The sequence below is a fragment of the Oreochromis niloticus genome, linkage group LG3 (genome assembly GCF_001858045.2).
Source record: "Oreochromis niloticus isolate F11D_XX linkage group LG3, O_niloticus_UMD_NMBU, whole genome shotgun sequence".
Taxonomy (NCBI): Eukaryota; Metazoa; Chordata; class Actinopteri; order Cichliformes; family Cichlidae; genus Oreochromis; species Oreochromis niloticus.
Window position 1 is genome coordinate 15,149,664 of NC_031967.2, and position 13,666 is coordinate 15,163,329.

General features: G+C 48.7%; 1 protein-coding gene across 1 annotated transcript in view; it reads left to right on the top strand.

Moving 5' to 3' along the window:
- The window catches only part of LOC109200649 (mucin-2), an 11,202-nt gene extending 2,121 nt beyond the window's left edge, over window positions 1-9,081 (top strand). Inside the window, exons 2-11 of the mRNA XM_025900801.1 lie at window positions 3-1,783; window positions 1,896-2,732; window positions 3,432-3,556; window positions 3,902-5,336; window positions 6,550-6,614; window positions 6,705-6,853; window positions 6,966-7,240; window positions 7,397-7,458; window positions 7,613-7,800; window positions 7,914-9,081. Coding sequence (XP_025756586.1) covers window positions 3-1,783; window positions 1,896-2,732; window positions 3,432-3,556; window positions 3,902-5,336; window positions 6,550-6,614; window positions 6,705-6,853; window positions 6,966-7,240; window positions 7,397-7,458; window positions 7,613-7,800; window positions 7,914-8,098 — 5,102 coding nt within the window. The 3' untranslated portion in view covers window positions 8,099-9,081. The remainder of the gene's footprint in view (window positions 1-2; window positions 1,784-1,895; window positions 2,733-3,431; window positions 3,557-3,901; window positions 5,337-6,549; window positions 6,615-6,704; window positions 6,854-6,965; window positions 7,241-7,396; window positions 7,459-7,612; window positions 7,801-7,913) is intronic.
- The last annotated feature ends 4,585 nt before the right edge of the window (window positions 9,082-13,666 follow it).

A 13,666-nucleotide genomic window follows, 5' to 3' on the forward strand; every position in this document is an offset into this window, starting at 1 on the left:
ACCACCACTGCCCCACCTACACCACCACCACGGCTCCTCCGACAACAACCACCACTGCCCCACCTACAACCACCACGGCTCCTCCGACAACAACCACCACTGCCCCCACCTACCACCACCCACGGCTCCTCCGACCACAACCACCCCTGTCCCACCGACCACAACCACCACTGCCCCACCTACCACCACCACAGCTCCTCCGACAACAACCACCACTGCCCCACCTACCACCACCACTGTCCCACCGACCACCACCACCACTGCCCCACCGACAACAACCACCACTGCCCCACCTACCACCACCACGGCTCCTCCGACCACCACCACTACGGTTGCTCCGACAACAACCACCACTGCCCCACCGACCACCACCACTACAGTTTCTCCAACAACAACCACCACTGCCCCACCTACCACCACCACGGCTCCTCCGACAACAACCACCACTGCCCCACCTACCACCACCACGGCTCCTCCGACAACAACAACCACTGCCCCGCCTACCACCACCACTGCCCCACCTACAGCCACCACCACGGCTACTCCGACAACAACCACCACTTCCCCACCTACCACCACACGGCTCCTCCGACAACAACCACCACTGCCCCACCTACCACCACCACGGCTCCTCCGACCACAACCACCCCTGTCCCACGACAACAACCACCACTGCCCCACCTACCACCACCACTGTCCCACCGACCACCACCACCACGGCTCCTCCGACAACAACCACCACTGCCCCACCGACCACCACCACTACTGTTCCTCCGACAACAACCACCACTGCCCCACGACAACAACCACCACTGCCCCACCTACCACCACCACGGCTCCTCCGACCACCACCACTACGGTTGATCCGACAACAACCACCACTGCCCCACCGACACCACCACTACAGTTTCTCCAACAACTACCACCAATACCCCACCGACAACAACCACCACTGAACCACCTACCACCACCACAGCTCCTCCGACAACAACTACCACTGCCCCACCTACCACCACCACTGTCCCACCGACAACCACCAGCACTGCTCCTCCGACAACAACCACACGGCTCCACCGACCACCACCACCACGGCTCCTCCGACAACAACGACCACTGCCCCACCTACCACCACCACGGCTCCTCCGACCACCACCACTACGGTTGCTCCGACAACAACCACCACTGCCCCACCGAACACCACCACTACAGTTTCTCCAACAACAACCACCACTGCCCCACCTACCACCACCACGGCTCCTTCGACAACAACCACCACTGCCCCACCTACCACCACCACGGCTCCTCCGACAACAACGACCACTGCCCCACCTACCACCACCACTGCCCCAACGACCACCACCACTACGGTTGCTCCGACAACAACCACCACTGCCCCACCGACCACCACCACTACAGTTTCTCCAACAACAACCAAAACTGCCCCACCTACCACCAGCACTGCTCCTCCGACAACAACCACCACGGCTCCACCGACCACCACCACCACGGCTCCTCCGACAACAACGACCACTGCCCCACCTACCACCACCACGGCTCCTCCGACCACCACCACTACGGTTGCTCCGACAACAACCACCACTGCCCCACCGAACACCACCACTACAGTTTCTCCAACAACAACCACCACTGCCCACCTACCACCACCACGGCTCCTTCGACAACAACCACCACTGCCCCACCTACCACCACCACGGCTCCTCCGACAACAACGACCACTGCCCCACCTACCACCACCACTGCCCCACCGACCACCACCACTACGGTTGCTCCGACAACAACCACCACTGCCCCACGACCACCACCACTACAGTTTCTCCAACAACAACCAAAACTGCCCCACCTACCACCACCACGGCTCCTCCGACAACAACCAGCCCTGTCCCACCGACGACAACCACCACTGCCCCACCTACCACCACCACAGCTCCTCCGACAACAACCACCACTGCCCCACCTACCACCACCACTGTCCACCGACGACAACCACCACTGCCCCACCTACCACCACCACAGCTCCTCCGACAACAACCACCACTGCCCCACCTACCACCACCACTGTCCCACCTACCACCAACACCACGGCTCCTCCGACAACAACCACTACTGCCCACCGACCACCACCACTACAGTTCCTCCGACAACAACCACCACTGCCCCACCGACAACAACCACCACTGCCCCACCTACCACCACCACGGCTCCTCCGACCACCACCAATACGGTTGCTCCGACAACAACCACCACTGCCCACCTACCACCACCACCACGGCTTCTCCGACAACAACCACCACTGCCCCACCGACCACCACCACCACGGCTCCTACGTCAACAATCACCACTGCCCCACCGACCACCACCACCACTGCTCCTCCGACCACAACCACACGGCCCCTCCGACAACAACAACCATGGCCCTCCGACAACAACCACCACTTCCCCACCAACCACCACCACTACAGTTCCTCCGACAACAACTACCACTGCCCCACCTACCACCACCACTACCCACGACCACCACCACTACAGTTCCTCCGACAACAACCACCACTGCCCCACTGACAACAACCACCACTGCCCCACCTACCACCACCACGGCTCCTCCGACCACAACCACCCCTGTCCCACCGACAACAACCACCACTGAACCACCTACCACCACCACCACGGCTCGTCCGACAACAACCACCACTGCCCCACCTACCACCACCACTGTCCCACCTACCACCACCACCACGGCTTCTCCAACAACAACCACCACTGCCCCACCGACCACCACCACCACGGCTCCTCCGTCAACAACCACCACTGCCCCACCAACCACCACCACCACGGCTCCTCCGACCACAACCACCACGGCCCTCCGACAACAACCACCACGGCCCCTCCGACAACAACCACCACTGCCCCACCAACCACCACCACTACAGTTCCTCCGACAACAACCACCACTGCCCCACCGACCACCACCACTACAGTTTCTCCAACAACAACCACCAATGTCCCACTACCACCACCACCACGGCTCCTCCGACAACAACCACCACTGCCCCACCGACCACCACCACCTCGGCTCCTCCGACAACAACACCACTGCCCCACCGACAACAACCACACTGCCCACCTACCACAACCACGGCTCCTCCGACAACAACCACCACTGCCCCACCTACCACAACCACGGCTCCTCCGAGCACAACCACCCCTGTCCACCGACCACAACCACCACTGCCCCACTACCACCACCACAGCTCCTCCGACAACAACCACCACTGCCCCACCTACCACCACCACTGTCCCACCGACCACCACCCCACGGCTCCACCGACATCAACCACCACTGCCCCACCGACCACCACCGCTACGGTTGCTCCGACAACAACCACCACTGCCCCACCGACCACCACCACTACAGTTCCTCCGACAACAACCACCACTGCCCACCGACAACAACCACCACTGCCCCACCTACCACCACCTCGGCTCCTCTGACAACAACCACCACTGCCCCACCTACCACCACCACAGCTCCTCCGACCACAACCACCCTTGTCCCACCGACAACAACCACCACTGAACCACCTACAACCACCACGGCTCCTCCGACAACAACCACCACTGCTCCACCTACCACCACAACTACTCCACCTACGACCACCACGGCTCCTCCGACAACAACCACCACTGCCCCACCAACCACCACCACTACTTTTCCTCAGACAACAACCACCACTGCCCCACCTACCACCACCACTGTCCAACCTACCACCACCACCACGGCTCCTCCGACAACAACAACCACTGCTCCACCGACCACCACCACGTTTCCACCAACAACAACCACCACTGCCCCACCTACCACCACCACCACGGCTCCTCTGACAACAACCACCACTGCCCCACCGACCACAACCACCACGGCTCTCCGACAACAACCACCACTGTCCCACCTACCACTACCACCACGGCTCTCCGACAACAAAGACCACTGCCCCACCGACCACCAACACTACGGTTGCTCCGACAACAACCACCACTGCCCCACCGACCACCACCACCACGGCTCCTCCGACCCCAACCACCACGGCTCCTCCGACAACAACCACCACTGCCCCACTAACCACCACCCCTACAGTTCCTCCGACAACAACCACCACGGCCCCACCTACCACCACCACTACAGTTCCTCCGAGTACAACCACCACTGCCCACCGACCACCACCACTACAGTTCTCCGACAACAACCACCACTGCGCCACCGACCACCACCACCAGGGCTCCTCCGACAACAACCACCACTGCCCCACCGACCACCACCACCACGGTTCCTCCGACAACAACCACCACTGCCCCACCTACCACCACCACGGCTCCTCCGACAACAACCACCACTGCCCCACCTACCACCACCACGGCTCCTCCAACCACAACCACCCTGTCCACCGACAACAACCACCACTGCCCCACCGACCACCACCACTACGGTTCCTCCGACAACAACCACCACTTCCCACCGACCACCACCACTACAGTTCCTCCGACAACAACCACCACTGCCCCACCTACCACCACAACGGCTCTTCGACAACCACAACCACTGCTCCTCCGACAACAACCACCACTGCCCCACCTACCACAACCACCCCTGTCCCACCGACAACAACCACCACTGCCCACCGACCACCACCACTACAGTTCCTCCGACAATAACCACCACTTCCCCACCTACCACCACCACGGCTCTTCCGACAACCACAACCACTGCTCCTCCGACAACAACCACCACTGCTCCTCCGACAACAACCACCACTGCCCCACCGACCTCCACCACCACGGCTCCTCCGACAACAACCACCACTGCCCCACCGACAACAACCACCACTTCTCGACCGACTTCCACCACGGCTGCTCTGACAACAACCACCACTACCCCACCAACCACCACCACTACAGTTCCTCCGACAACAACCACCACTGTCCCACCTACCACCACCACCACGTCCCCTTCGACAACAACCACCACTGCTCCACCGACCACCACGGCTCCTCCGACAACAACCACCACTGTCCCACCTACCACCACCACCACGGCTCCTCCGACAACAACCACCACTGCCCCACCAACCACCACCCCTACAGTTCCTCCGACAACAACCACCACCACTACTGTCCCACCAACTATCACACCAACAGCATCTCCGACAACAACAACCTCTAGATATGTTGTTTTCAGATCCCTTCAAAGCAATTTTATTGCGGACTTGTTGAATTCATCATCTGAAGCTTTTAAAGCGCGATCTGCATCTATTAAGACACAGGTAATTTTTTACTTTTCCCACTAATATATAGGATTGTTTAGGCATGTAACTTCTTTTTTTTCTGTCATCCGAGCCAAATCTGCGCCCCTCTTTCTGGAAAGCAGAATGAAGGCTGCGTGCTGTCTAAACGCAACAGCCATTAAAACACCAAATACTCAGTGTAATACAGAATTTCACTCAATTATGGCAGCAACTACAGAATGTTTGCTTGCAATGTTGTAAATCTTGAGAAGACTTTTTACAAAGCTTTATATATTCAGTGGTTTTGAGCTTATTGATCTGGAATCTGTTTTTACTGGTGATAAAGTAGTTGAAGTCATCGTTATTCATGGAATTTTATTCTTTTCTCATGAGAGAAGCCCTCAAACTGCATTCTCTCTGAATTTGTCTTCATATTTGAACAATGATTTTCAGTTTAACAAATTCAGATACAGATTCTCTTTCCTTCACCTTACTACTGCTTTTTGCATCTCCAACTCATGCACTGAACCTGACTTTATAGCACTTATTCAACACTAAACACACTACATTTCTCTCACTTAATAAGGATGTATCACCGTAAAGCTGCACGCAGTAATATAACTTCTTAGATTTAAAAGTCTTTTTTTTTAAATTTATGAAAAAACTCACGTACATGGTTTTTGGAAAGGTAGCTCAGCACCTTGGTGGTAAGCATTTCTTCCTGGCAAAAAGGTCCTGAGTTTGAATCTATGGTTTTTCTGTGTGAAAATTGCATGTTCTCTCCATTTTAACATGGGTTCTCTCCAGGTGCTCTGGCATCCTCCCACAGTCCAAAGACATGATGATTTATGGTGATTCTAAATTGCCCATAACATTGCAACTGGATTCACAGCGCTTGACTTGTTTAATATTTTGTCATTTTATAACCTCATTCCAAAATGGATTGTACTGATTTTCACCTAAAATGTATATATTAAAATTAAATGTTTAAAAAAAAATGAATTGCAGATTGCTGATCTAGAGAGAGAGGTGAAACCATTAGGCATCAGGAATATACAAAATTGATAGAACAAGTACTTTTTTTGGACTGAACCACCATTGCTACACACTATAGAGGTTATGTTTTTTGATTTGCCCTTTAATTAGTCTTCTGTCTCACTGTAAAGTTTACAATTTATATGAAATTAATCAGTTTCTATACATTAACACACAGATAAACATTGTTTTAAGGAAATCTTCTTTGTGTCTGCAGATTGAACCTGCTTACAAAAACTCATTCCCTTCTTCCTTTGTCTCCTTGGCCGTTGTGAGCTTCAGGTAATTTCAGTACTTTGACATATAATGTTAAGAGCACTGACCTAAAGCCCTAAATATTCAAAACTATCATTTTTGTGTCTGCATTTACAGGCAGGGATCAGTCATCAACACCATAGAACTTCAATTTGTAAACTCATCTGTCCCAAATGACACTGAGATTAAAAGTGTTTTGATCAGTCAAGCCTCAAACGTGACAGGCTTTGACATCGAAAGGGCCTCCATCACTGTCAGTGACACATGTGAGTAACATTTCGTGATCTTTGATCCTTTGATCAAAAAGTCTCAAATGTTTTACAGGGACTCAGTTAAATGTTGTATGTCCATTTTGTCCTCATTTTAAATCTACCACAGTGATCCCAACAACTACCACAGTTACCCCAACAACAAACACATCAACAACATCAACGACCACAGCAACTCCAACAATTACAACATCTGCTGCAACAACTACTACATCTACTCCAACAACAACCACAGCAGCTCCAACCACTACCACAACTACAAAAGCTCCGCCTGCACCTGTCCAAGTTTTTCTGTTTCTACAGTTCCTTGAACCATATGTACCTGATCTCACAGACCCCACCAGCAGTGTATTTCAAGATCGCAAAAGACGAGTTGAAGAGACGGTGAGTAATATTTCAACTTAATATATCTTTTATTGACTGACACTTTATCTAGAGAACAAATCTAAAATCATACATTTTATTTAATTTAAACAGGCATTTTTGTACAATGTAATTTTGAAGTTGTTTAAATTTTCTTTTTGTGTTTATTTTTTGCAGTGTAATAGAATCTACAAACCAATATTTCCTTTCTTCATCCGTGCCATTGTGATTCGGTTCAGGTAAAACATGTTTTTAACAGTGATTAAGTTACTTTCCTGTAAATTATTATTGTAATTTAATTTTAAATGTTAAAAGTGCCATGTAATGTAGTTAAAGCATTCAATAATCTGTAATCATTATCTAACACCTGACTCACTTTCTTTCATGGCACAGTCTTGTTAGAGTTCAAACACGAGAGGATAGAACTGAGGCAGAAGTGGAGCTTGTGTTCAATCAAACAGCGCCCAATGCACAAGTCCCAAATAATACTACTGTTGTTCAGACTTTGAAAGAGGCAATTAACAGTTCCAGCAGCAATTTCAGCATCACCATAGTTCCTGACACAATATCAGTAACGTCTGGTGAGTATTTGAAAATGTAGCCAAAATTTATTTTGGAATTTATCAAGAATAAAGAAATTATTTTAGTCTGTACACAAATATATATTAATCTATTTTTGAAAAATATTTTATAGTTCCCGTCAATGCCACGACTGCTGCACCAACTACTGCCAATTCCACTACTGCTGCACCTACAGTTTCCACAACTACAATTGCTGTATCTACAACTACAGCTTCAAGTGGAGAATGCCACAAGATTAATCCCAGCACTGTTTTCCCCCTGGTGCTCTTGTTATGGCTTCTGTCAAACCAGCAATAGCATCTGTGCTGGTTTCCATGTTAATGGCCAGCAGAACATAAATTCTTTCACTGAAATGAAAAAACAACAAGAAGAAAATAATTAGAAATCCAAGCCATGTGATTGTGTTAAGGGTTGTTTGGCTTCAGATGAACTTATGATCAAATGCAACACATTGGAAATAGTCTGTTTGGTATTTTTGTCAATATGAAATGACTCCGGAATAAACAGAATGACACAGACTTTAAGCACCCAGTTAGTTTAATCATCAACAAAAAATTTGACCTAACAATGCATGAAATTAAATATATCCTGTGGGTGGCCCTGTAGTGTAGAGGCATAGTACTTTACGCAGTTGAGCTCATTCAATTTTAAAAATTCAATTTTATTTATATTGCCAAGCTACAACAATAGTCACCTCAAGGTGCTTTATGTTGTAATGTTAAGGTACTTTTATTGTAAGCACCATACAATAATACAGAGGAGAAAACACTGGCCTGTTTAAGTGGCCTGATTTTATGTCCAGGTCACTTGCTTGTAAGTGTGTCTCTGCCTTCATGTCTACTTACTGTTTCTATTTCTCACTGGAGAAAAAAAGGCCCAAAAGACAGACAAGTTTTTAAATTTTTAAGAATATTATTCACAACTCATTAATTATTTTTAAATGCTTGTAAACCTGGGTTTGACTTCATATATATATATATATATATATACACACTATATATCACAAATTATATGTAATAGTGTAAACAGTAGATCTACAGGTGTCCCAAAAAAGCACAGTCACTTTTCTAATTTATACAAAGTGTATTTTTATAATTTTCTATTTCTGTATTCTGTGAGAATTCTTTCTTTGTACATTTTCTGTAAGAAAAGTCATAATGACCAGAATACAAAATTTATGAGACATTTAAATTTTCTTCTGTGATGTTTAATGGTTTGTGGGTAAAGAGAAAGTTGAACTTTGAGGTCAGGAGCTTTAATAAAAAAGCAAGGTTTGCAAATTGGTCTCTCAATTAAATTAAATTTCAATTCAGTTTTATTTATGTAGCGCCAAGTCACAACAGCAGTTTCCTCAAGGCACTTTATACTGTAAGGTAAAAACCCTATAATAATACAAAGAAAAGGGAGAAAACCCCAGATTTCACATGAGTGCCTATGAGCAAGTGCTTTGGCGACAGTGGGAAGAAAAAACTCCCTATTAACAAGAAGAAACCTCCAGCAGTAACAAGCTCAGCAAGCGGTGGCCATCTGCCATGATCTGTTGGTGTGAGTGGAGGAAGACAGGACAACAAGGTGCCGTAGAAGAGAGCCAGAGATAATAATAACTAATGACTGACTTCAGAGAGTGTTATAAACACAGAATGAGTGAAACTGAAGAAGACATACTCAGTGCATCATGGGAATTCAACAGCAGCCTAGACCTGTTGCAGCCTAACAAAGGGATCCAGCCCCATTTATATTCTTTATCAAAAAGAAATGTTTTAATCGTAATCTTAAAAGTTGTGAGCTTGCAGTTTGTCTCCCAAATCCAAACTGGAAGCTGGTTCAACAGAAGATGACTGCTTTCCCCCCATTCTACTTTTAAATACTTCAGGAACAACAAATAAGCATGCAGTCTGAGAGTGAAGTGCTCTACTGGGGTCATATGGTACTGTAAAGTCATTAAGATAAGATGGGGCCTGATTATTCAAGACCTTGCATGTGAGAAGGAGGATTTTGAATTCAATTATGGATTTAACAGGCAGCTTCTGTTTGCGAGGGATGGATTATGGATTTAGCAGGGAGCCAATGAAGGGAAACCAATATATGAGAAATATGCTCTCTCTTTCTAGTCCCTGTCAGTACTCTTGCTGCAGTATTTTTGATCAACTGAAGGCTTTTCAGGGAGTTTTTAGGACAACCTGATAATAATGAGTTATAGTAGTCCAGCTTAGAAGTAAAAATACATCGTTTTTTTTACGTCGCACTGATGTATAATTTAAAATGCATTACTTTTGTTTTTGATTTTCCAAACACATTGAGATTTTATAAAAAGTATCAGTATTGGATCAGTATCATCGATACCAGCCGGAACTTTACTTGTTATCGGATTGAAAAGGAAATCAGTTGTATTGCACGTTATTAGTCTAAATAAATATCAGTGGTATTGAAATTAGCTGTTACTTTTTCTCTAATAGTGAACAAATTCATGAAGTCATTACTATTTAACATTAAAAGAATGTTTGGCTTAACAGAGCTCTGACTATTTGCCAGCCTAGCTACAGTGTCAAAGAGAAACCTAGGGCATTTCATATTCTCTTCAGTCTGAGATGAATATTTTTCCAGGCTAAATGAGGATTCTCTAAATGCCATTTCTTGTCCAGCTTACCATTTTTCTGCTTTAAGGTGCACGTTTGAGAATTATACCAGGGAGTAAAGTTTGAGCATTTCTAAAGAAGTAAAATTATTAACAAGATAAAGTGTCATTTCCTTAAATGATTTTTTACAATAATGTCTCACAACTTGACAGTGTCAGGCTTGGGTATGATGAAGAATCATATTAACTTTATTAATCCCAAAAAGGGCAATTTGTTTGCAACTTACCTACACAACCTATTCCCAAAGTCAAACTCACACAATCTACAGTATTTAAACACTAATCACAAATACTGTTACATGATAAAGGCAGAGATCAACAAACAATCAGGTAAAAATAAATAAATAAATAAATAAATAAAAAGTAAAATAAAAGTAGAATAACAAAGAAAAATGTCTAAAAATGAACAACCACAGAAAGATTAATTTAAATGATCCCTGTCAGCGTTAAGTGATCTAATAGCCAAGGGAAAGAAGGATTTTATCTGTTGGTTCTACACTGAGGTAAAAGTTGATGGTCAAAGATAGTGCAGTCTTATAAATCTGGACATCAGTGTTGTGAGTAACACAGGCTTTATACTCAGTGTACATAATAAATAGAAGGAGTGGCTGAACACATTCCTGAGGTGAACAAAGCTTGACACAAACCTAATGCATTGTTTGTCCATTAATAAGGACATCTTAAATTCTTTCGGTGAGAAAGTTTAAAATCAGCATAAGGAGCTAGTCTGGGAGTTTAAAATGAGAGTCCAGTCTCATTTTAGCAAGTCCGTTCAGTGAGAACAGAGAATAAACATTAGTCTTTGTAGTTTTATTTTTTTGGCTTTGGGATTCAGTTTTATTCAAATTATGTCACACAGTCTGGCAGCCACAGCAAGTTTTCTCTTTGGAGAAAATATTTTTACTATTCTTTCTTTTAATAATGATTACTAAAAGAATGATGGTAAAGCTAAAGACTTAGTTACCACATGTGTGACCATCGTCCATTCATCATTTATTTAGGTCGATCACTACCCATACTCCCTTGTTACTTTGCCTCATATAAAAAAAAACAAAAACAGGCTAGTCAGGGGTTAAAGTGTGATTTGGAAGGTGGGAGAACTCTAAGATAGTGTAACGTTCTCAAGAACCAGACGTTTTGGTCTCAGTTTGTCCGTTTATTCGGTGACAGGCAAACAGGCCGTTAACTCCGGGAGAGTGCTCTCATACAACACCTCACTTCAGCCCCGCACAGTCACACACAACCACACAGACCCCCCTCCCCTTCCTGCAGCACAACCAAACATGTATCTTAAAGAAATAACAACAGTGTGCAGAGATAACCAACATGTCACTGTAAAATAACATTTAACCATCGTTACACTGCCCCCCAGCAATAAGTTCCTCGTCCCCGAGGGAACAACACAGTCTCTGAGGCGGGGTGGTAGCCAACGTTCCCTCCTTGACCTCCTGAGCCCCTGGGGTGTACACGGAGCTTCGGGGCTTTGAGGTGGAGAGTCCGAGGGAGGGGAACGCAGCTCCGGCCGGGGGCCATCCGGTCTCTGTGCAGCGCCACTTTCCTCCCTCTAGGAGGCAACTGCACCCTGTAAACAACTTCCCCCACTCGCTCCAGGACACTGCAGGGCCCCACCCAGCTGCTATCCAGTTTAGGACACCGTCCTTTCTTTCTCTTTGGGCTGTAGACCCACACCAGCTCCCCAGCACGGAAGTGCCTCCCCTTAGTGGTGATGTCATAATTCCTCTTTTGGCGCAGGCCTGCCTTCGCCAGCTGCTCCCGGGCGTAGGAATGTGCAGAATCCAGCCGGTCCTGTAGCCTCCTTGCGTAGTCCCGGCCTGGTGGTGCCTCTGGCGCGTCCGGGGGCTTCCCAAAAGCCAACTCTGCGGGAGTTCTCAGCTCTCTCCCTAACATGAGCAGGGCAGGTGTACATTGGGTGGAGTCTTGCACTGCCGACCTGTAGGCCATGAGGATAAGGGGAAGATGGTAGTCCCAGTCCTGTTGGTGTTCTGAGGTAAGGATGGCTAGCTGCTGGGCCAGCGTCCTGTTAAACCTTTCCACCAGTCCATCGCTTTGGGGGTGAAGTGGGGTGGTGCGGGTCTTCTTAATCCCCAGGCGTTCGCACATGGCAGCAAATACCTTGGACTCAAAGTTACGCCCCTGGTCACTGTGGAGGGTCTCTGCTGTTCCAAAGCGGCTGAACATCCCCTCCACTAATACATCAGCGACAGTCTCAGCCTCCTGATCTGGGATGGCATATGCTTCCGGCCACTTGGTAAAATAGTCCATGGCCACAAGGACATAGCGGTTTCCTCTGTCTGTACGAGGAAATGGGCCCATGACGTCCACAGCTACTTGCTCCATTGGAGCTCCAGCTGGTTGCTGCTGAAGCTGAGCCCGGGACTGGTCCTGTGGCCCTTTGTGCGAGGAACATGCATCACAGCTGCGGCAAAAGTCTTCCACATCCCTCCGCTGCTGACCCCAGTAGTAGCCCTGGCGGAGGCGGCGGAGGGTCTTGGACACCCCAAAGTGGCCGGAGCCAGTGCTCCCATGGCAGGCTTCCAGCACAGCTGACCTCAGCGACCTTGGCACCACAACCTGCCACCTCTCCTCCCCTGTGGCAGGATCCTTCCAGGCACGCTCCAACACCCCCTCCTTCAGCCTGAGAGCTGTAAACTTGGCCCACAGCCCCCTGGTACAGATGGAAAACCCAGTGACCTCATCCCAAAGGGGTCGCTCCTCCCTCTCCAGCCACTGCAGGACTGGCAGCAGGTCAGTGTCTTGTTCCTGCCGTCCCCTCCACTCCGCTGCATCCACCACCAGAAGAGCCCTGCAGGTGAGCTGTGTTGCTCCATCCATTGTTGTGAGTTCCCGCTCTGTCTCCTCTCGCTTCTCACAGTAACGGCAGCCAGCTGCAGCACATGGGCGGCGAGAGAGGGCGTCTGCGTTAGAATGGTGCGTCCCTGCTCTGTGCTCCACAGTGAAATTGAAGGCTTGGAGCTCTTCCAGCCAGCGAGCTACCTGTCCCTCTGCCTCCCTGAAAGACATTAGCCACTGGAGGGCGGCATGATCAGTTCTGATAACAAATGATGTGCCACACAGGTAGTACTTAAAGTGTCTCACCCCTGCCACCACGGCCAGCAGCTCTCGTCGTGTGACACAGTAGCGCCGCTCACTCCTGTTCAGGACCCGGCTGAAGTACGCCACCACCTTCTCACCTTCCGGCCCAACCTGCG